General features: G+C 41.9%; 1 protein-coding gene across 3 annotated transcripts in view; it reads right to left on the reverse strand.

The window, feature by feature from the left end:
* glu (structural maintenance of chromosomes 4-like protein gluon) overlaps positions 1-25,750 on the reverse strand; it is a 429,361-nt gene that overhangs the window by 72,258 nt on the left and 331,353 nt on the right. For all 3 annotated transcript variants that reach the window (XM_070083815.1, XM_070083816.1, XM_070083817.1), the window contains one exon: positions 25,392-25,575. In XM_070083815.1, the coding sequence (XP_069939916.1) occupies positions 25,392-25,575 (184 nt within the window). The remainder of the gene's footprint in view (positions 1-25,391; positions 25,576-25,750) is intronic.

Raw genomic sequence — 25,750 nt, forward strand, 5'->3', positions numbered from 1 at the left:
AATGACCTGCTGGTCCATGGGCTTCAGGAGAGGAGTGGTATTAGCAAGCAAAAACTTGACCTTAATGAAGCTCATGTCCCCAGAAAGTCACTCTGCCAAGTCTGTAAGATGACCAGGAGCATCGTTTAACACCAGGAGGCACTTAAGGTCTAATTTCTTTTCAATTAGGTAATTTTTCACATGCTTGGTGTAACCAGTCATAGAAAAAGTCCCTAGTGACCCATGCCTTACTGTTTGCCCTCCACAGCACACACAAATTAGCCTTGAGGATATTCTTTTGCCTGAACACTCTGGGAGTTTCAGAGTGATACACTAATAAAGGCTTCACTTTGCAATCACCACTAGCATTGGCACACATTAACAGAGTAAGCCTGTCTTTCATAGGCTTATGTCCTGGGAGTGTCTTTTCCTCCTGAGAAATGTAGGTCCTGCTTGGCATTTTCTTCCAAAACAGGCCTGTTTTGTCACAATTACCCCTTTGACTGTTTATGCCGTATAAATACGTCTTATGCGCCAATGTTTCTGACGTATTTATACGCACAAATTCTAGTGGTTTCAAATCAAGCGGGAAAGGCCTGGTAGGCCTACATGAGAGAGAATGGGTCTCAGTGGTCGGTGTACACCCTGTGAAAAAATCTGGGACCCAGCGGTGCATTGTGGGAACGCCATCTTTTTAGTCCATTTTCACCATGCCTCTCGGTAAGAAGTTCCTCACTCCTCGGAGGACTGGAGGTCTTTTGTTCCCAAGTGATAGCTCTAACAGCGATGAAAATGTCAGTGACAGTGAATTCCAAGGTTTTGAAGTGAGTGTTACCGGAAAAAGTGCCCAGGATAATGTAATTAGTGATGAAAACCCAGATGACCCACAACCTTCCACCTCTGGTGCTGGGTCGGCTTGTTCACGTTCACGTTCGCCTGTACCAGGACGAAAGAGGAAACTATTTGGTCGTGTACAACACCCAGATGTTAGCAGTGAATGTGATAGTGATAGTGATAGTGATTTCAAGGTCATTGAAAGCAGTTCTAGTGACAGTGAGGGTGAATATTCCCCAGTGAAGCAGCAGTATGTACGACGTAGCATGCGGTCTGGTAGTGTTTCATATGTTGTTCCAAGGGGAAGGAGAAACTCTGGGAGCACATCCAGTGGCCCTACACCACGACCTGATAGTGAAGATGACGATATTGTTACGATGGGTATGAATGATGTGAGTGAGGGAGCAGGCAGTGGTGGTGATAGTGATGGTGGCACAGCCCATGTGGCACCATCAGCGGGCCACGCTACTACCCACGCTGCTGACTCTGCACAACAACCAGCCTCACCCGACCCCACACTCCCACAACCTGCACAACCACAACCACGGTACAATATCTAGAACCCACCAGCAGACCGCATCTGGGATTGGCAGGACGGTGACGAGTTTGTTCCCAGTCTCCATGACTTTGATGAAACACAAAGTGGAATAAAGCCATCATGTCCACTTGAGAACAATGCTAGTGAACTGGACTGCTTTGAGTTATTCTTCGATGAACCCCTGATGGACATCGTTGTCAGGGAAACAAACACATACTATGATTACACCATGGCAAATACAATTCTCTCACCAAAATCACGGCTACACCAGTGGAAGGAGACAACTGTGGCAGAGATGTACCTGTTTTTTGCCACAATAATGCTTATGCCACATGTGTATAAGCACACTCTCACCACATACTGGGCAACAGAACGCCTGATTTCAACTCCAGGTTTTAGTGACATTATAGGTGTCAATCGTTTCCTGACACTGTTACGTATGTTACACTTTTCAGACAAAACCAGGCCTGACAGAACCAACAGGTTATATAAGATCAGAAATGTGTTTATGTACCTGAAACAAAAGTGCAACATGTATTTTTATCCCTTCAGGAAGCTTGTTATTGATGAGTCCTTGATTTTATTCAAAGGAAGACTCTCATTCAAGCAATATATACCAAGCAAGAGGAAACGCTTTGGTATAAAGTTATTTGTACTGTGTGATTGCAGAAGTGGTCTAGTTTTGGATATCACTGTGTACACTGGCAGTAATACTTTGAGAGATACCATGAAGTTATTGGGTATCTCTGGTGATGTGGTTCGAACAATGATGGAACCATATCTTGTTAAGGGGCATATGTTATTTACTGATAACTGGTACACGAGCCCATTACTCAGTGATCTCTTGCGAGTGAACTTGACAGACGTGTGTGGCACAGTGCGTGGTAATCGTAAACATATGCCAAGGTTCGATGCTAGCACTCGCAGAGGTGAGGTGCAAGCCTTTGCTGCCAATGACATCATGGCATTTCGGTGGCATGACAAACGTGATGTCACATTGTTGACATCAGTTCACCCAAACGAAATGGTACACAGTGGCAGGCACAACAGAGAGACCAATGAACCCATTCTAAAGCCTGCAGCTGTCATGGACTACACTCAATATGCGCTTAGTGGACAAATGTGACATGCAGATTGGGTTTGCAGATTGTGTACGCAAGAGTTATAAGTGGTATATAAAACTTTTTTTCCATCTTGTTGATATCTCTATGCTAAATGCTTATGACATATACAAGTTGAAGACCAACAAAACACCAAAATATGGTGAATTTTGTTTGTCAGTAATCAGACAAATAATCGCAAAGTACCAAGGAGCAACACCTGCAATAGACCAGCGCCCACGAAATTACCAACACACGTCATCTCGTTTCAGGCCTGGTGATCACTACCCCGTACAACTGCCTCCTACTACTGCCAAGAAAAATGCTCAGAAGAGGTGTTATGTACACATACCACAAAACGCCCACAAACACGCAGAGACACTCGTTTTAAGCGTGAGGAGTGTCAAGTGCCCCTCTGCATATACCCATGTTTCAAAGAGTTCCACAAGCTGCAGCAGTTCTAGGAACGTGTTTAGTGACTGTACATATGTATATATATTATGGAACAATAGTAATAAACATTGTTTTGTATTGTTTGTTTGTGTAAACAAAGTGTATACACAAACTAATAGTGATAAAGTTTGTTCTGTTATTGTGTTGAAAACAATGAGTGTATATTTGAACAATGCACCTTACATTGGTCTCACAGGCCACATAAGTTACCTGGAACAGAAAAATATTGAAAAATGCAAGAAACTTTTGAATTAGAGTAAATAAAAGAATACCAGGTGGGCGGCAGTCACCGCTGTTGCCGTACGCACGTCACTTTATGCAAACTTTGCGGCTCTATATCTCGGTAAGTACTGATGGCAAAAATTTTTTTTAGGTTTAAAACACTCAGAAAAATATTCCTAACATTTTCATAAGAAAAATAATTTTTTTTTTTCAAATATTTTGCGACATAGAATGACAGTTTCAGAAAGGGGCCTGCGACAGTCAAAGGGTTAACCCTTTCAGGGTCCGTCCCGTAGATCTACGGCTTTATGGTGAGTGTCCAAACCGTAGATCTACGCCATGAGCTCAGCTCACTCTGATAAACTGTGAGTGGTACATTTGGGCCTAGATATGAGAGAATACATCTATGTGGTATGTGTGCACCACATAAAACAGATCCTGCAGCACACTGTGTATGAGAGAAAAAAACTGAAATCATGATTTTTTGATTAAAACAGCAACTTTGCAGTGTTTTTTCGTATGTTTTTTATAGTTGTATTTGCGATTTCTTGGTCTCATTTGATAGAATGGAAGACATATTACAGAAATAGAGATGATTTTGATTGGTTTTAGCACTGGAAATGGCTTGAAACTGAGCTCAAAGTAGCGGAAATGTTAAATTTTTGCCGATATTTAAGAGTAAACAAACGACCTCACACGTCTAATACACGTCAGCTGGTGGGTCTAATATACATTTACAAATATGGTGATGATATTTATACAATTATTACAGTATTGCATAGCAGTAAATCTTCTATTTTTTGGTGTGAATAAAAATTCATTATGTGAATAAAAAATCAAAATGGAATTTATTTGTAAAGCCTCAAAACATGACTAATGAACAGAGGAAATGTTAGTTTAGTGCCAGGAATGCCTACATTGTTTATTCTGGACCCTATTTTGAAATTGGAATATTTTGAACTTTGTGTTAAATTGGCCAAATTAACAATTTCCGATCACTTTATTTTGTAGTTGAAACAGTTGACTTGGCGATTTCTTGTGCTCAATCGATAGAATAGAAGTAATACTAGTGAAATAGCTAAGAATTTGGTTGATTGGAATAATGTAATTGGCCTAAAATGGGAGTCAAAGTCGGCAAAATCGCCGATTCGTAAATATCGCTGACACATCAAAATTCGTGAGAGCATAATTTCGTCAATTTTCCACCAAATTTCGTACTTTTTGTTTTATTACCTTCACAAAAAGATTCTCTACGATTTCATAAGAAAAAATAACAAATTTTTTTTTTGAAAATTCTTGGACACTGGTGCGTGACTCCAGATTTGGGCCTTGGACCCTGAAAGGGTTAAACACTTGTTCAGGTTTCAGTCCTTCACTGTCTATGTACTCCTTGAATTCCTGCACATATTTTTCAGCTGCTTTGTGGTCCGAAATGGCAGCCTCACCATGCCTTATCACACTATGTATGCCACTACGTTTCTTAAATCTCTCAAACCAACCTTTGCTGGCTTTAAATTCACTCACATCATCACTAGTTGCAGGCATTTTTCTAATTAAATCCTGATGCAACTTCCTAGCCTTTTCACTTATGATCGCTTCAGATGCTATCTCCTGCTATCTGTTTTTCGTTTATCCACACCAATAAGAGTCTCTCAACATCTTCCATCACTTGCGATCTCTGTTTCGAAAACACAGTTGCACATTCGGCAAGAACAGCTTCCTTGATTGCCGTTTTCTTGCACACAATAGTAGCGATGGTTGATTGGGGTTTACTATACAACCTGGCCAGCTCGGAGACACGTACTCCACTTTCATACTTAGCAATGATCTCTTTCTTCATCTCTATAGTAATTCAAACCCTTATTCCTGTAGAGTTGGCACTAGAAGCTTTCTTGGGGCCCATGGTCACTTATTTTGCAGATGAAATCACCAAAAATGCTGTAATAATACAAAATGTTCCGATTGTATGCTTCGATGTTACCGCGGAGACTGGCTTGTGAACAATGCCACCAGTGGAACATGTGAGGCTGGCTCTGGCCGCACATAGACGCGTCTCGGACGAATAGCGCTGAGCGAGTTTTTTAGCGCTATGCGAGGCAAAATTTTAGCGATAAAATGTATCGCTATTATAGTGGATTTAACATTATGTGATGCCAAAGTTATGCGAGGGTCCACTGTATATTTATAGATGGGGTCGTAAAAGAAGTAAATGCTAGGGTGTTCGGGAGAGGGGTGAGATTAAATTACGGGGAATCAAATACAAAATGGGAAGTGACACAGTTACTTTTTGCTGATGATACTGTGCTTAAGGGAGATTCTAAAGAAAAATTGCAAAGATTAGTGAACGAATTTGGGAGTGTGTAAAGGTAGAAAGTTGAAAGTGAACATAAAAAGAAGTAAGATGATGAGGGTATCAAATGATTTAGATAGACAAAAATTGGATATCAAATTAGGGAGGAGGAGTATGGAAGAAGTGAATGTCTTCAGATACAGTGGACCCCCGGTACACGATAATAATCCGTTCCTGAGAGCTCATGGTAAACCAAAATTATCGAAAGGCGAATTGATTTTCCCCATAAGAAATAATGGATATCAAATTAACCTTTTGACTATCGCAACCCCCAATCCTGAGGTGTCTCGTGGTGTCGCAAAATTTAAAAAAAAAAATTATTTTTTCTTATGAAATGATGGAGAATCTTTTCCCGATTGTAATGACACCAAAAAAACGAAATTTGATGGAAAACTGACGGAATTATGCTCTCGCGAAGTTAGCGACCTCGGCACTGTTTACAAATCGGCGATTTCGCCCACTTTGAGCCCTATTTTCGGCTAATTCCATTGTTCCAGTCGCCCAAACTCATAGCTATTTCTTTAGAACTCCATTTTTTCTATCGACTGAGTACAAGAAACTGCCCATTTACCTATTTCAACTACCTAATAATGTGGTCAGAAATTTGCAATTTGGCCAATTTCACAAAAACTAAAAAATATGACAATTTCAAAATAAGGTCCAGAATGAACAATGCAGACATTCCTGGCTCTAAAATAACATTTTCTTTGCTCATCAGTCATGTCTCCAGGCCCCTCTGATATTACTCTTGCTTTCTATTTTGAATTTTTATTCAAACAAAAAATAGAAGACTTACTATTATGCAGACTACTGCAATACTGTAATAACTGTATAAATAACATCAATCCATTCATGACTGCATATTAGAATGGCTAGTTGGACATTTATTGGACAATGGCATCATTTGTTTACTTTTGAACATTGGCAAAAATCAAACATTTCCCCTACTTTGAGCTCCATTTCTAGGTTCTTTTTATAGTAAAATCAATCAAAATTACCTCTATTTCTATAATATGTTTCCCATTCTATCAAATGAGACCAAGAAAACGAGAATACAACCATAAATACTATATGAAAATAGACACAAAGTCGGCATTTTAATTAAAAAAAACGGTCGGAGTTTTTTTTTTCTCATTATGCACTGCGTGCTTCACGATTTTTTTTACATGGTGCACACTGACCACACAGACCCAGTCTCTCACATGTGGGCCTACCAGCTTTCTCCTGCTTGATTTGAAGCCGCTAGAATTTATGAGTATATATACGTCAAACACGGTACCTCGTAAGACGTATATATATACGGCCCCGACAGTCAAAGTGTTAATCCGTGCAAGACACCCAGAGGTACTATGAAAAAAAAAGTTTTACCACATGAAATATTAAGTTTAATGCACACAAACTGAAGAGGACATGCACAGTTAGTAGTGCTCTACTAACAATAGAATACATGCCACTTACCTTTAATGAAGATCTGGTGATGGTTGATGGGATGGGAGGAGGGGAGAGTGTCGAAGTTGTTATTATTTAGAAGGGGAATCCCCTTCCTTTTCTGGGGTTACTTCCCTTCTTCTTTTAATGCCACTAGGACCACCTTGAGACTCAGTGGACTTTTGTCGCACAACATATCTGTCCATAGAGGATTGTACCTCTCGCTCCTTTATGACTTTTCTAAAGTGGTTCACAACACTCATTGTAATAGTCACCAGCACGGCTTGCAATAGTTGTGTGAGGGTGATTGTCATCCACAAAGGTTTTCACCTTTGTCCACATTTGTGGCATGCAAAGAGTACGTAACCTTTATTTGGCGCATGTACACACCCTCATTTACAGGCTACCTCCCCCAACCAGCAAACCAGGTTGCTGAGAGTTGATGATGGGGCCCCGTCGTTCAACTAGTGACCAGGTTCCAGCCAATAAGAAGATGGTTTTGGCAATCGCAGAGGTTATGTGGGTACCACTCTCCTGTCTGCCCTTGTCATTCCCATTCTAGAGCTGGTTGAAGCACAGTCTGCTCTCTTGTGGCTTCTATTTCTGCCTTGCTTACCGTGGAGTGCACTAATACCTATCACTGTATATAGTGTACATATTGCTGTTCTAAATTGAAGGATAATGTAAGTCAAAACTTTTCTGCGGTGTTTATTTTGCTCCCTTTACACCCAGGATAACAGGCCATTTGGACTCCTGGGTTGTAATATGGGTAGCCTGTCCAAGAGCTGGAGCTGGACTTAGGGAAATGGTTGAGCCTAGGGTGAAGCTGGTAGCAGGAACATTGTGCAGCTTGCTGTCTGGCATTGCATTAGCTTTGCCAACGCTTTACAAATTTTGCGTGTCAGTTACTTTGTTATGGTCAGCCTTGCTATTGTGTGATCGTTCAACAGCTCACTACTAGCTTGTCCGGTGTGCTTGCTTCGCTATGGTCAATCTCGTAGAACAGTGTGTAGCTTGTTGTCTGGCACTGCTTTACAAATTTTGCGTGTCAGTTGCAGTCAACTTTGCTATTGTGTATCCACCTTGTATGCGTATTCTGGAATCGTACTGTGCACAGCTAAGCGTGTTCTGCAAATAACATTACGTTGGGCTATTATGCAATCGTACTGTGCATAGCTAAGCGTGTTCTGCAAATAACATTACGTTGGGCTATTATGCAATCGTACTGTGCATAGCGAATAACTTATGTCACCTAGACGAGTCAGACGTCTGGTGTCGGCATATACTTTGCATAACCTTCCCAAATTGTCCCTACAGCGTTGTTGGCAAATTGCTCGTTCCATTGGCATTAAATACAAACACACGCTCACAGCTGCGCAACTGCGCTCACTGATTGCTGACAAACTTCGAGAAGAAGAGATGGCACATCAGACTCCTCCCTCTACGGGAGCTAGGGCAAAAACTACTATGTTCTCGCAGGAGGAAGATGATACACCAACGGAGCAAAATGGTCAGTCTAGTGCAGCAGGGTTGTCTAGAAGTGAATCAGCGGCGTTGGCACTTGAGCTGGCAAAAATCAATCTTGAGCAGACTAGGGAACAGAGAGCATTCACAAGGGAAGAATTTGATAGGGAAAGAGAAAGGAGGCAGTTTTCGCATTCTGTAAATGATTTTAGTTTACAGAAAGCAGTACAGGTTGTTCCCCACTTCAATGAGGCCGAACCAGAACAATTTTTCGAAAGCTTCGAAAATCAGGCTCGAGCCTTGAGTTGACCAGAACAGCATTGGGCATCATTGGTTCATACAGCATTGTTTGGTAATGCACAGGAATTTACGTCAGCATTAAATGACGCTGAATTTTCTGATTATCAAGTAGTGAAGACCACAGTGTTGGGAGCATATACATGTATCCCAGCCAAATATAAAAAGCTTTTCAAACTAAGCAGGTGGCAGCCTGGTCAATCCCTGGTGGATTTTGTGAGACAGCAAACCAAAGCTTTTACCAGCTGGTATAAAGCAAGTGGTGCCACCTCCTTTGAGGAGCTGGTACAATTTATTCTGATTGATAACCTGCTGGAGTCTGTGGGACCAGAGGTTCCAGTCTTTCTGCAGGATCGTGACTTAACCACTGCATTGGAGGCAGCAAGGTTGGCTGATACCTTCGAAACTAACCGCTCCTTGTCCAAGCGGTCCCGTCTCTCTTTTCAACAGCCTGGCATGAGCAGAGATCGTCAACCTTGGAGAATGAAGTGCCAGCTGGAGGGAGAACATCTACGACAGCCAACTAAGTCACCTGGTGAGCCGCGCTTCTCAACTTATGGTCCACCTGCTAAGACAAACTACTCATGGTGCATCTCGACAACAGTATCCAGAGAGACACCAGCCAGAGCGACACCAGTTGCAACGTCAGCAGGGAGTAAAGGGCAAGCCTGTCGTCTGCTTCATCTGTAATAAAGTAGGTCACATCCGTCCCAACTGCCCCCATAAACCCCAACCCATTGGGAAAATCTCTAAAATCCCTAGTAACATGTCCCCGAGAGAAGTAGAAAAAGGTATGGCCCCTTATTATTGCAAGAGTCTTATTTCCCTTCAGGAAAACTCAGAAACAACTTAAGTAAAAACCTTTAGAGATACTGGAGCATATTGCTCACTTATAAGAGAAGAAATATTACCCCTTTCAAAGAACACTTCCTTGAATTCCTCTGTTTTATTGGAAGCATTTGGAGGAGCTATATATTCTGTCCCTTTGCATAAAATTTATGTACAGTGCAAATATTACACTGGGTGCTCCTCTACCTCTGAGGACGACTGATTCTTTGCACTCTATCTCTGAAATTAAAGTTAAACTTTCAAATTCTGTCCTCCTCAAGGATCCAAGTCCTTTAATGGAGGGATTATCTGAAACGCAAGCAACAAGTTTAACTGACCTTCTACAGTCATATCCTAATATTTTTTCGTATTTTTTCGGATGTGCCGAAAAAGTGTACGTTAGGTTATCATGATGTAGATGTGGGAAACTTTAACCCTGTTAAACTCTCCCCCTACAGAGCTAATCCTGAAAAGCAGAGGCTACTTCAGCAGGAAGTAGAATTTCTGTTAGAGCATGGTTTAGTGGAGGAGTCATCTAGTCCATGGGCTTCACCGTGCATCCTTGTTAAGAAGGCTGATGGAGGGTTTCGTATGTGTACAGACTACCGTAAGGTGAATGAGGTCACAATTACAGATGCTTACCCTCTTCCTTGTTTGGATGATGCAATTGACTTTGTGGGTAAGGCTACTTTTGTGTCCAAGCTAGATCTCCTTAACCCTTTGAGGGTTTTCGTCGTACTAGTACGTCTTACGCGTAGGGGTTTTTGACGTACTAGTACGCATAAATTCTAGCGGCCTCAAATCTCGCGCGAAAAGGCTGATAGGCCTAGGTGTGAGAGAATGGGTCTGCGTGGTCAGTGTGCGCGGTAGAAAAAAAATCTGGGACCCAGTGGTGCATTGTGGGAATGCCCTCTTAGTAAACAATGTCCACCATGCCTCGCGGTAAGAAGCTCCTCACTCCTCGGCGAATTGGGACACTTTTGTTCCCCAGTGACAGTTCTAATAGTGATGGAAGTGCCAGTGAAGATGAGTTTCGTGGTTTTAGTGAGGTTTTGACCGAAACTAATGACCATAATATCGGTAATAGTGAAGAAAACCCAGACGACCCTCAGCCTTCCACCTCTGGTGCTGGGCCCTCGTGTTCACGTTCAGTTGTTCCAGAACCCAAGAGGAAACTTCTATTTTCCCAAATCCCAGACTCAGATGAGAGCATGGGTGATGATAGTGATAGTGAATATGAACTACAAGCTCTTCAAACTAGTTCCAGTAGTGATAGTGAAGTGCAATATTCCCCAGTGAAGCGTCAGTATATACGACGATATATGCGCTCTGGAAGTGTGCCATATGTTATACCAAGGGGAAGGAGTGTATCTCGGAGTACATCCCGTGGCTGTACAACAGGAACAGACAGTGAAAATGACGAAGATACTGTTGCAATTGGGATGGAAAATGTGCGTGGTGGTAGTGGTGCCGGCGGTGAGGCACCAGCAGTGGGCCATGCTGCCACCCACGCTGCCACCCACGCCGCTGCCTCAGCTGATCTAGAACAAAGGCCACCATCCCCCACTCCCCCACCACACCAGCCTCCACAACCACAACCTCCACAACCACAACCACCTGTCATTGTCCAGTACCCACCAGCAGACCGCACCTGGGATTGGCAGGAAGCTGTCAATTTTGTTCCAAATCCCCACCAGTTTGATGGCAACCAAAGTGGAATACGGCCATCTTGTGCACTTGGGAACAATGCCACTGAACTGGAATGTTTCGAGTTATTCTTTGACGAACCACTGATGAAAAGTATTGTCATGGAAAGCAACACATACTACGAGTACACCATGGCAAACACAATACTTTCACCAAAATCACGTCTACACCAATGGAAGGAGGCAACTGTGGCTGAGATGTATCTTTTCTTTGCCACAATAATGCTTATGCCACATGTGTATAAGCACAAAGTGAAATCATACTGGTCAACAGACCCCCTGATTGCAACACCAGGTTTCAGTGATATAATGCCAGTGAATCGATTTGTGCTAATGTTACGTATGCTTCACTTCTCAGATAAAACCAGGCCTGACAGAACTGACATGTTATATAAGATTAGGAATGTGTTTGTGTATCTGAAACAGAAATTCAGTACTCATTTTTATCCCTTCAGGAAGCTTGTAATTGACGAGTCTTTGATTCTGTTCAAAGGAAGACTCTCTTTCAAGCAGTACATACCAAGCAAGAGGAAACACTTTGGTATAAAGTTGTTTGTGCTTTGTGATTGTTACAGTGGTCTGGTATTGGATATTATTGTGTACACTGGAAGTTATACATTGCAAAATACCAGGAAGTTATTGGGCATCTCAGGTGATGTGGTTCGAACAATGATAGAACCATACCTTGGTAAGGGGCATATATTATATACAGATAACTGGTACACAAGCCCCTCACTCAGTGATTTTTTGCGAGTGAACATGACAGATGTGTGTGGCACAGTGCGTGCAAATCGAAAACATATGCCCATGTTTGATGCTGGCACTCGCAGAGGTGAGGTGCAGGCGTTTGCTGCCAATGACATCATGGCATTTCGGTGGCATGACAAACGAGATGTCACACTGTTGTCATCAATTCACCCTAATGAAATGGCAGACAGTGGCAGGCAGCATAGAGAGAGAAATGAACCCATTCTAAAACCTGCAGCTGTGATTGATTACACCTTCAACATGCGTTCAGTGAACAAATGTGACATGCAGATTGGGTTTGCTGATTGTGTTCGCAAGAGTTATAAGTGGTACATCAAACTGTTTTTCCATCTTCTGGACATTTCCATGCTCAATGCTTATAATATGTATAAGATGAGCACCAGAAACAAACCACAGTATGGCGAATTCTGTTTGTCTGTCATCAGGCAAATAGTATTCAAGTACCAAGGAAATGCACCTGCAATTGACTGCCCACCAAATTATCAACAACTACCTGCTCGTCTGAAGCATGGTGATCACTTCCTGGTAAAACTGCCTGCTACTGCTTTGAAGAAAAAGGCTCAGAAGAGGTGTTACGTCTGTTCACATACAAAAAAACGCCCACAACAACGCAGAGACACTCGTTTTATGTGTGAGGAGTGCAAAACTCCACTGTGCATGACACCATGTTTCAAAGAGTTCCACAGGCTGCAGAACTTCTAGAAACATGTCCTGTGACTGTATATGTGTATATAAAATATAGAAAAGTAGTAATAAACAACATTTCATATTGTTTGTTTGTGTAAATATTTTCTGTAAACAAAATAATGACAACAGTGTTTACGCCCTTATTGTGTAGTATTGAAAAAGAAATAACTTACAAAATACTGATCATGTTGGCCTCAGAGGCCATAAAAGTTACTCAGAAAAAGAAAAATTGAAAAAAAATTGAAAATAGTACATAAAAAAGTAAATAGAAAAATACCGGGTGACGGCAGTCGGCGATGTTACCATATGTTGTTCAATTTTGGCAAATTTCACACCTCCATATCTCGGTAAGTATTGACGTTAAAATTTTTTTGTTTAGCCTATAATGTTTAGAAAAAAATACTCTATTTTTTCATAAGAAAAAATATTTTTTTTTTTTTTTGAAATTTGGCCGACCCTGAGAACGAGTTTCGGAGAGGGCCTGTCGACCCTCAAAGGGTTAAAGGTTACTATCAGGTACCTTTGACGGATAAGGCAAAGGAAATCTCTGCCTTCGTAATTCCAGGAGGTCATTATCAATACACAGTTACCCCCTTCGGAATGAAAAATTCCCCCTCTTCATTCCAGAAACTTATCCATCAGGCTATTAAAGGACTTGAAGGCACGGCAGCATACCTAGATGATATTGTTGTGGTGTCTGATATTTGGGATCAACACCTACTTAGACTTAAGGCTCTTTTTGAGACCTTTCAGAGTTCCCATTTAACAGTTAATTTACCTAAATCTTCCTTTGGCCAGGCCACTGTCACTTTTCTAGGCCATGAAGTCGGTAGTGGTAAAGTTGCTCCTAAACTTGCTAAAGTTCTTGCTATTAAAGATTATCCAGTTCCTCATGATAGGAAATCTCTTCAACATTTCCTAGGCATGATAGGATTTTACAGAAGATTCTGTAAGAATTTATCAGATATTATAGCCCCTCTTACCTCTCTTACCAGTCAAAAAGTTCCCTTTAATTGGACCCCAGATTGTCAAACTTCTTTTGACAAAGCAAAAAGATTATTGTGTACTGCAACCATTCTTTTGTCTCCAGACTTCTCCAAACCTTTTTCATTACAGGTTGATGCTTGCGAGTCTGGGGTTGGGGCAGTACTATTGCAAGACGGGAACTAGGAGTTGCAGCCTGTAGCCTTCTTTTCAGCCAAGTTCCAGCCGCATCAGAGGGCTTACTCTACCACTGAAAAAGAAGCCCTCGCACTGGTACTGGCTTTGGAGCATTTCGATGTTTATGTGGGCCAGACATCGCAGGTGGTCACCGTCTACAGTGATCACAATCCTCTAGTATATCTCCAAACCATGAAGAACCACAACACAAGGCTCATGCACTGGACACTAAGGCTGCAGCCTTATAATATTACTATTGTACATATTGCCGGCAAAGAAAATATGTTGGCAGACTCTTCATCTAGAGTCTAATACCATTATTTACTTAGGTTAGGATGTTAGATTACTTGTGGTAACCCCTTTTAAGCTTTTTTTTTTATCCCCTGGTGTGGGGTTTTTTTTTAGTGAGGGGATGCGGGCTACCGTCCGCCTGTATCTTGGACTTATGCAAGCCCGACTGACTGCTGTCTCACTCTGAATTTAGGGTTTGGCTTTTTGTCACGAGAAAAGCTGAGCTCTATCTAAGAGTTGGATGGTGGAGAGGAAAGGCGGTCCCATTATTTTGTGCCATGGCGGCACGGTTACCACTCGGAGGTGGCAGCCTAATCCTGAGCCTTTTCGGGGAGGGAGTGTGGCATGCAAAGAGTACGTAACCTTTATTCGGCGCATGTACACACCCTCATTTACTGGCTATCTCCCCCAACCAGCGAACCAGGTTGCTGAGAGTTGATGATGGGGCCCCGTCGTTCAACTAGTGACCAGGTTCCAGCCAATAAGAAGATGGTTTTGGAAATCGCAGAGGTTATGTGGGTACCACTCTCCTGTCTGCCCTTGTCATTCCCATTCTAGAGCTGGTTGAAGCACGGTCTGCTCTCTTGTGGCTTCTATTTCTGCCTTGCTTACCGCAGAGTGCACTAATACCTATCACTGTATATAGTGTACATATTGCTGTTCTAAATTGGTGAAGGATAATATAAGTCAAAACTTTTCTGCTGTGTTTATTTTGCTCCCTTTACACCCAGGATAACAGGCCATTTGGACTCCAGGGTTGCAATAACATTGTACACATTTCTTTAATCTTTGAAGTAGGCAACTTCTTCAACTTCTCTATCCCCTCCTCCGAAGCAGGTTCCTCAGGTCTGGCCTCTTGCTGTTTAAGATGATCTAGCAGCTCATCAGTGGTTAGTTCTTCATTGTCCTCCTCCACCAACTCTTCCACATCCTCTCCACTAAACTCCAACCATAAGGACTTCCCCAATGCCACAATGGATTCCTCAACTGGCATACGATTCCCAGGGTTAGCCTCAAACCCTTCAAAATCCCTTTTGTCTACACATTCTGGCCACAGTTTCTTCCAAGCAGAGATAAAGGTCCTCTTAGTCACTCCCTCCCAAGCCTTACCTATAAGGTTTACACAATTGAGGATATTAAAGTGATCCTTCCAAAACTCTTTAATAGTCAATCGAGTGTCTGTGGTCACTTCAAAGCACTTTTGAAACAGCTTTTGTGTACAGTTTCTTGAAGTTGGAAATGACCTGCTGGTCCATGGGCTGCAGGAGAGGAGTGGTATTAGGAGGTAAAAACTTGACCTTAACCCCTTAACTGTCGCGGTCGTATACATACGTCATGGGAGATACCGTGTTTGATGTATCTATACGCATAAATTCTAGCGGCTTCAAATCAAGCGGGAGAGGGCTGGTAGGCCTACATGAGAGAGAATGGGTCTTAGTGGGTGTGCACCCTGAGAAAAAAATCTAGGACTCAGCGGTGCACTGTGGGAACGCCATCTTGGTAGTCCATTTTCACCATGCCTCGCGGTAAGAAGTTCCTCACTCCACGACGGATTGGAGGTCTTTTGTTCCCAAGTGATAGCTCAAACAGCGATGAAAGTGTCAGTGAAAGTGAATTCCCTGGTTTTGAAGTGAGTGTGACCGAAAAAAGTGCCCAGGATAACGTAATTAGTGATGAAAACCCAGATGACCCACAACCTTCCACCTCTGGTGCTGGGCCAGCTCGTTCATGTTCACCTGTACCAGGACGAAAGAGGAAACTATTTGCCCGTGTACAAGACTCAGATGTGAGAAGTGAAAGTGATAGTGATGGTGATTTCAAGGTTATTGAAAGCAGTTCTAGCTGTGACAGTGAGGGTGAGGGTGAATATTCCCCAGTGAAGCGGCAGTATATACGACGTCGCATGCGGTCTGGTAGTGTGCCATATGCTCTTCCAAGAGGAAGGAGTACATCTTGGAGCACATCCCGTGGCTCTACGCCACAACCTGATAGTGAAGATGACGATATTGTTATGATGGGTATCAATGATGCAAGTGAGGCAGCAGGCGGTGGTGGTGATAGTGATGGTGGCACGAGTCATGTGACACCAGCAGCGGGCCACGCTACTACCCTCGCTGCTGTCTCTGCACAACTACAACCAGCCTCACCCCACCCCACACTCCCGCAACAACCACAACCACAACCAGCACAACCACATTACAATATCCAGAACACACCAGCTGACCACATCTGGGATTGGCAGCAAGATGACGAGTTTGTTCCCAATCCCCATGACTTTGATGGAGGACAAAGTGGAATACGGCCACCATGTACACTTGGGAACAATCCCACTGAACTGGAATGCTTTCAGTTGTTCTTCGATGAACCCCTGATGGACATTATTGTCAGGGAAAGCAATACATACTATGAGTACACCATGGCAAACACTATTCTGTCACCAAGATCACGCCTACACCAGTGAAAGGACACAACTGTGGCAGAGATGTATTTGTTCTTTGCCACAATAATGCTTATGCCACATGTGTATAAGCACAGTGTCAACACATACTGGGCGACAGACCGCCTGATTTCAACCCCTGCTTTCAGTGACATTATACCAGTGAACAGATTTGTGTTACTGTTACGTATGTTACACTTTTCAGACAAAACAAGGCCTGACAGAAGCGACACTCGTTTTATAAGTGAGGAGTATAAAACTCCATTGTGCTTATACCCATGTTTCAAGGAATTCCACAAGCTGCAGCAGTTCTAGAAAAGTGTCCAGTGATTGTACATATGCATATATATTATAGAACAATCGTAATAAACAATTTTTTACATTGTTTGTTTGTGTAAACAAGTTTTAGCAACTTTATAATGATACGAGTGTTTTTGCTATAATTGTGTTACATTCAACGAGTGTATATTTGAACATTGCACAATAATTCGGTCTCACAGGCAACAAAAGTTATGTGAAAAAATAAAATAGTGAAAAAAACAAGTAACCATCGAATACAAGTAAATCAAAGTTTACCGGGTGAGCGGCAGTTGCCGCTGTGGCCGTTCACAGATCATTTTCAGCAAACTTCACGGCTCCATATCTCAGTAAATAATGAAGGGAAAAAAAAAAATTTGGACTAAAACAATCAGAAAAATAATCTTAACATTTTCATGAGAAAAAATAATTTTTTTTTTTCCGAAAATTTTGCGACACCAGGAGACACTTCAGGATTGGGCCTTTCGACAGTCAAAGGGTTAATGAAGCTCATGTCCCCAGAAAGTCACTCTGCCAAGTCTGTAGGATGACCAGGGGCATTCTCTAATACCAGGAGGCACTTAAAGTCTAATTTCTTTACAATTAGGTAATTTTTCACATTGGGGGCAAATACATGGTGTAAACAAACCATACCCCGGCCGGGATTGAACCCGCGGTCAGAGAGTCTCAAAACTCCAGCCAGTCATGTTAGCCACTAGACCAGCTAGCCACAATAAGATTCGTCCAACTAGATATATTTCTACACCATAGGAAGGTTAGCACAGGCACCACTGTGACCACAAATGCAAGTTTCTACAGACGAATCTCCAGCTAGCGTGGCCGTGACGAACTCTAGCTCAAGTCCCTTCACTGCCGTCAACAAGACTCACGAAATCGTAATGACACGATTGCAACCAAACCATACCCCGGCCGGGATTGAACCCGCGGTCATAGAGTCTCAAAACTCCAGCCCGTCGCGTTAGCCACTAGACCCTTTGACTGTCGGGGCCGTATATATATGTCTTACGAGGTACTGTGTTTGACGTATACAGTGGACCCCCCATAACGATTACCTCCGAATGCGACCAATTATGTAAGTGTATTTATGTAAGTGTGTTTGTACGTGTATGTTTGGGGGTCTGAAATGTACTAATCTACTTCACAATATTTCTTATGGGAACAAATTCGGTCAGTACTGGCACCTGAACATACTTCTGGAGTGAAAAAATATAGTTAACCGGGGGTCCACTGTATATACAGTGGACCCCCGCATACCGCACGCATCGCATACTGTACAATCCGCATACCGCTCGCTTTTCTCGCAAAAATTTTGCCTCGCATACCGCCCAAAAACCCGCTCACCGCCCTTCGTCCGAGACGCGTCCAATGTGCGGCCTGAGCCACGCTCACAAGTTCCACCGGTGGCATTGTTTACCAGCCAGCCTCCGCGGTAACATCCAAGCATACAATCGGAACATTTCGTATTATTACAGTGTTTTTGGTGATTTTTTCTGGAAAATAAGTGACCATGGGCCCCAAGAAAGCTTCTAGTGCCAACCCTACAGCAATAAGGGTGAGAATTACTATAGAGATGAAGAAAAAGATCATTGATAAGTATGAAAGTGGAGTGCGTGTCTCCGAGCTGGCCAGGTTGTATAATAAACCCCAATCAACCATCGTTACTATTGGTGGTACAGCTGCTGCTGTACCACCGTCAGCTGCTGCTGCACTGTCAGCTGCTGCTGCACTGTCAGCTGCTGCTGCTGTTGTACCACCGTCAGCTGCTGCTGCTGCTGTGGCATCGTCTGCTGCTGCTGTAGCATCGTCTGCTGCTGCTGTAGCATCGTCTGCTGCTGCTGTAGCATCGTCTGCTGCTGCTGTAGCATCGTCTGTTGCTGCTGTAGCATCGTCTGCTGCTGCTGTAGCATCGTCTGTTGCTGCTGTAGCATCGTCTGTTGCTGCTGTACCACCGTTAGCTGCTGCTGCTGCTGTACCACCGTTGTTGGTGTGGCTTATTGAGAATACCAAGAAACAATTAACCCCAGAGGATTTGCCACCCAGGATAACCCAAAAAAGTCAGTGTCATCGAAGACTGTCTAACTTATTTCCATTGGGGTCCTTAATCTTGTCTCCCAGGATGCAACCCACACCAGTCGACTAACACCAAGGTGAACAGGGAAAAATGCCTGGAACTAGTGCTCATATTGGTGAATTTAAAGCCAGCAAAGGTTGGTTTGAGAGATTTAAGAATCGTTGTGGCATACACAGTGTGATAAGGTCTGTTCTGGAAGAAAATGCCAAACAGGACCTACAGTACTCAGGAGGAAAAGGCATTCCCAGGACACAGTGTCTCATCAGTCATTGCTGCATCTTCAATAAAGGTAAGTGTCATTTATTCTTCATTTAGTAGAGTAGTACATGCACAATATATATTGTGCATGTACTACTCTACTATTGTGCATGCATCCTTCTCTTTGTGTGTAGGAAAATGTATATTTCATGTGGTAAAAATTTTTTTTTCATACTTTTGGGTGTCTTGCACGGATTAATTTGATTTCCATTATTTCTTATGGGGAAAATTCATTCGCATACCGAACATTTCGCATAACAATCAGCCCTCTTGCACGGATTAAGGTCGCTATGCGGGGGTCCACTGTACTCATAAATTCTAGCGGCTTCAAATCAAGCAGGAGAAAGCTGGTAGGCCCACATGTGAGAGAATGGGTCTGTGTGGTCAGTGTGCACCATATAAAAAAAATCCTGGAGCACGCAGTGCATAATGAGAAAAAAAAAACTCCGACCGTTTTCTTTAATTAAAATGCTGACTTTGTGGTCTATTTTCGTACAGAATTTATGGTTGTATTCTCGTTTTCTTGGTCTCAATTGATAGAATGGAAAACATATTATAGAAATAGAGGTAATTTTGATTGATTTTACTATAAAAAGAACCTAGAAATGGAGCTCAAAGTAGGGGAAATGTTTGATTTTTGCCAATGTTCAAAAGTAAACAAATGATGCCATTGTCCAATAAATGTCCAACTAGCCATTCTAATATGCAGTCATGAATGGGTTGATGTTATTTATACAATTATTACAGTATTGCAGTAGTCTGTATAATAGTAAGTCTTCTATTTTTTGTTTGAATAAAAATTCAAAATAGAAAGCAAGAGTAATATCAGAGGGGCCTGGAGACATGACTGATGAGCAAAGAAAATGTTATTTTAGAGCCAGGAATGTCTGCATTGTTCATTCTGGACCTTATTTTGAAATTGTCATATTTTTTAGTTTTTGTGAAATTGGCCAAATTGCAAATTTCTGACCACATTATTAGGTAGTTGAAATCGGTAAATGGGCAGTTTCTTGTACTCAATCGATAGAAAAAATGGAGTTCTAAAGAAATAGCTATGAGTTTGGGTGACTGGAACAATGGAATTAGCCGAAAATAGGGCTCAAAGTGGGCGAAATCGCCGATTTGTAAACAGCGCCGAGGTCGCTAACTTCGCAAGAGCATAATTCTGTCAGTTTTCCATCAAATTTCGTTTTTTTTTTTTTTGTGTCATTACATTCGGGAAAAGATTCTCTATCATGTCCTAAGAAAAAATAATTTTTTTTTTTTAAATTTTGCGACACCAGGAGACACCTCAGGACTGGGGGTTGCGACAGTCAAAGGGTTAAACACTTGTTCAGGTTTAAATTCTTCACTGTCTATGTAATCCTTGAATTCCTTCACATATTTTTCAGCTGCTTTTTGGTCCGAACTGGCAGCCTCACCATGCCTAATCACACTATGTATGCCACTACGATTCTTAAATCTTTGAAACCAACCTTTGCTGGCCTTAAATTCACTCACATTACCACTAGTTGCAGGCATTTTTTCAATTAAATCCTCATGCAACTTCCTAGCCTTTTCACATATGATCGCTTGAGAGATGATATCTCCTCTGATCTGTTTTTCATTTATCCACACCAATAACAGTCTCTCAACATCTTCTAACACTTGTGATCTCTGTTTTGAAAACAGACATGCACCTTTTGCAAGAACAGCTTTCTTGATTGCCGTTTTCCTGGCCACTATAGTAGCGATGGTTGATTGGGGTTTTGTATAGAACCTGGCCAGCTCCGACACACGCACTATACTTTCATACTTTGCCATTATCTCCTTCATTTCAATAGTCATTAGCACCCTTTTCCTCGAAGGGTTGGCACTAGAAGCTTTCTTGGGGCCTATCGTGACTTATTTTGCAGAAACAAGCACCAAAAACACTGTGATAATATGGAATGTACCGAATGTATGCTTAGATGCGAGCACACTGGCTGGCTTGTAAACACTGGCACGCACGGGGCAGTTCAGGCCACATGTGGACGTGTCCCGGACAAATCGCGCATGGCGGGTTTTTTAACGAGTGGCGAGGCAAAATTTTTGTGTTAAAATGTATCGTATGCCAGATTTAACGTATACCGATGCCATCGAATGCCGGGGGTCCACTGTATTTGGGAGTTGACGTATCAGCGGATGGATTTATGAAGGATGAGGTTAATCACAGAACTAATGAAGGAAAAAATGTGAGTGGTGCATTGAGGTATATGTGGAGACAAAAACATTTTATTTATGGAGGCAAAGAAGGGAATGTATGAAAGCATAGTAGTACCAACACTCTTATATGGATGTGAAGCTTGGGTTGTAAATGCTGCAGAGAGGAGGCGGTTGGAGGCAGTGGAGATGTCCTGTCTAAGGGCAATGTGTGGTGTAAATATTATGCAGAAAATTCGGAGTGTGGAAATTAGGAGAAGGTGTGGAGTTAATAAAAGTATTAGTCAGAGGGCTGAAGAGGGGTTGTTGAGGTGGTTTGGTCATTTAGAGAGAATGGATCAAAGTAGAATGACATGGAGAGCGTATAAATCTATAGGGGAAGGAAGGTGGGGGAGGGGTCGTCCTCGAAAAGGTTGGAGAGAGGGGGGGTAAAGGAGGTTTTGTGGGTGAGGGACTTGGACTTCCAGCAAGCATGTGTGAGCGTGTTAGATAGGAGTGAATGGAGACAAATGGTATTTGGGACCTGACGAGCTGTTGGAGTGTGAGCAGGGTAATATTTAGTGAAGGGATTCAGGGAAACCGGTTATTTTATATAGCTGGACTTAAGTCCTGGAAATGAGAAGTACAATGCCTGCGTTTTAAAGGAGGGGTTCAGGATATTGGCAGTTTGGAGGGATATGTTGTGTATCTTTATACGTGTATACTTCTAAACTGTTGTATTCTGAGCACCTCAGTAAAAACAGTGATTATGTGTGAGTGAGGTGAAAGTGTTGAAAGATGATGAAAGTATTTTCTTTTCGGGGATTTTCTTTCTTTTTTGGTCACCCTGCCTCGGTGGAAGACGGCCAACTTGTTTAAAAAAAAAAAAAATCAGTATTATTACTAAGGTGTTAAGACTAGAGGGACACTCTTAGTGATTTCAATGTGTGCCTGCATGCCAGCACAGTGTCTAAGTTTATTTAGGTACAGGAACACAAGTATAATTATAAGAGTGCACATAAAATATGCAATAATTTTAAAACTTCAAATTTTGGAAAGTTTCCAGACATAATGGAGACGTGCTCATGAAGACTGTAAAGAAACCGGGTGGGGCGCGGTGACTGCATCAGAAAGACAGGGGGAGCCGTATAGGGAGTTTTGGTAATACAGTGGACCCTCGAATTTCATAATTAATCCGTTCCAGAGAGTGTGACAGTTTAAATTTACGAATGGTGAAACCATTTTCTCACATAAGAAATAATGTAAATCCAATTAATCCATTCCAGACATCCAAAAGTATTAAAAAAATTTTTTTTTTTATATTAAATATGGATTTACATACAAAAAAGAATGAGAAATCAAGTATAAAACAATAATAACATTACACTTACCTTCACTGAAGACTCTTGTTGGTGTATGGAAAACGGGAGGAGGGGAGAGGGTTAGGGTGACGTTCCTCCACAAATGTTTGCACCTCACTCCACTTTGCACAAATGTCCTTAATCTTTGAAGAAGGCACCTTCTTCCCTCTCTCTTCCTTCTCCTCTGAAGCAATTTCCTCAGCTGGTGTACATAAGAACATAAGAAAGCAGGAACACTGCAGTAGGCTTGTTGGCCCATACTAGGCAAGTCCTTCACAACCCATCCCACTAACAGAATATTTGCCCAACCTAATTTTCAATGCTCCTCAAGCAATAAGCTTTGATAATTCTATTCACTCATGCGCAAGTCTCACTCAAATCCAATCATGTGTGGGGGGAAGTACCCTGGCTGATGTGTGCAGAAGTACCCTGGCTGGTTTGGGGAAGTACCCTATCTGGTGTGTGGGGAAGTACCCTGGCTGGTGTGTGGGAAAGTGACCTGGCTGGTGTGCAGGGAAGTGCCATGACTGGTGTGTGGGGAAGTGCCCTGGCTGGTGTGTGGGGGGAAGTACCCTGGCTGGTGTACATAACATAAGAAAGCAGGAACACTGCAGCAGACCTGTTGGCCCATACTAGGCAGGTCCTTCACAAACCATCCCATGGCTAACCCAATTTTCAATTCTCCCCAAGCAAAAAGCTTAGATAATTCTATTCGCTCGTGCGCAAGTCCCACTCAAGAACCCTGGCTAGTGTATGTTGGAAAGTACCCTGGGTGGTAAGAAAGCAGAATCACTGCAGCAGACCTGTTGGCCCATACCAGGCAGGTCCTTCACAAACCATCCCATGCCTAACCCAATTTTCAATTCTCCCCAAGCAATAAGCTTTGATAATTCTATTCACTCATGTGCAAGTCCCACTCAAATCAAATCGTGTGTGTGGGGATGTACCCTGGCTGGTGTGTGTGGGGAATTACCCTGGCTGGTGTGTTCTTTCTTGAATTCTATTGTGTTTCTTACATTCTTTACCAAAGGATTGGCACAAGGAGCTTTCTTTTGGCCCATGGTGGCTTATTTAACACTTCCTAGCACAAAAAAACAATGGATTATCACAAAATGTATCGTATGAATACGTGGGGGTGATGTTCACTTGCCAATAAACAATGTCACACTGACTGGGAATGGTGTGGGGTGCCTTCGTGTGGCACAGACGCTGGGAGGCCACTCATACGCATTCCGGACAAGCAACGAATGGCGAGGCAAATTACGAACCGGGAGGCTATATTTTGACGAAAAAAGTTGCCGAAAGTCAAAATTTATGAAGCACGTGGCTTGCAAAACTCAAGGGTCCACTGTAATTTGAAATGTCCGTAATAGCGGAAAGCCGTAAAGCGAAACGCCTTAAAGCAGGGACCTGCTGTACATGTACATATGACTTGTCACTATTTAACTAATTCAATGGCTCACCTTATCTTTAACATTTAACCCTTTGAGGGTCCATCCCATAGTTCTATGGCTTTGAAGCCAGGGTCCAAGCAGCAGTTCTATGCCATGAGCTTAGCTCACTCAGATAAGCTGTGAGCTGCAAATTTGGGCCTAGATATGAGAGAATGCATCTATGTGGTGAGTGTGCACAATATAAAACAAATCCTGCAGCACACAGTGCATAATGAAAAAAAAAAACTGAGACTGTATTTTTTGGATTAAAACTGCGACTTTGCGGTGTATTTTCATGTGTTTTTTACTGTTGTATTCATGGTTTCTTGGTCTTGTTTGATAGAATGGAAGATATATTAGAGAAATAGAGATGATTTTGATTGGTTTTAGTACAGAAAATGGCCTGAAACTGAGCTCAAAGTAGCGGAAATGTTAAATTTTTGACGATGTTCAAGAGTAAACAAATGATGTCACGTGTCCAATATATGCCAGTTGGTGGGTCTAATGTGCATTCATGAATGCGCTGATAATATTTATACAATTATTACAATATTGCATAACAGAAAATCTTCTAATTTTTTGTATGAATAAAAATTTCTATGTGAATAAAAAACCAAGATGGAACTTGTGTGTAAAGTCTGGAAATGAAACTAATAAACAGAGGAAACGTTATTTTAGTGCCAGGAATGCCTGCATTGTTTATTCTGGACCCTATTTTGAAACTGAAATATTTTGAACTTTGTGTGAAACTGGCCAAATTACCAATTTCCGATCACTTGATTGGATAGTTGAAATAGTTGACTGGGTGATTTCTTGTGTTCAAGCGATAAAATAAAAGACATACTAGTAAAATAGCTAAGAATTTGGTCAACTAGAATACTGTAATTGGCATAAAATGGGAGTCAAAGTGGGCAAAATTGCCAATGCGCAAATATTGGTGACAGAAAAATTCGCGAGGGCGTAATTTCGTCAATTTTCCATCAAATTTCATACTTTTTTTTATTATCTTCACAAAAAATTCTCTACCATTTCATAAGAAAAAATATTTTTTTTTAAATTCTTGGACCCTATGGACACGTTTCAGATCAGGGATCTGGACCCTGAAAGGGTTAATTGTTATAAGTTCCCCAGTATCTTTAGCTACATTTTTTTAAATATTTCTGATCATAGGGAAATTTTAAATTCACAGAGGTGAACTTCAAGTGTGCAAATGTAAATTATATACATAAAGGCTGGGTTATCCCTACCTTAATATAATTTCCAACAATTGAAACATTCTTGAAGTCAAGAGCAGCATCAATCTCATCCATGACGTAGAGAGATGTTGGTTTGTAGTAATGGAGAGCAAACACCAGTGCCAAGGATGACAGCGTCTTTTCACCCCCTGATAAATTAGTAATTGTTTTCCAAGACTTTTTTGGTGGGCGAACACTGAAAAATAAATGTTAATGTAACAATTATTACTCATGTTGAAAATGGTATAAAATATAGACAAGTTGATGATTAAGACACATCTGCAACAGTTCGGTATCTTTACTGTTGAAACTGAAGAATGAGAACAGTCTTAAATACTGCTGAAGTATTTAAGACAATGTTTACATGCTTC

The sequence above is a fragment of the Cherax quadricarinatus genome, chromosome 10, assembly GCF_038502225.1.
Source record: "Cherax quadricarinatus isolate ZL_2023a chromosome 10, ASM3850222v1, whole genome shotgun sequence".
NCBI lineage: Eukaryota > Metazoa > Arthropoda > Malacostraca > Decapoda > Parastacidae > Cherax > Cherax quadricarinatus.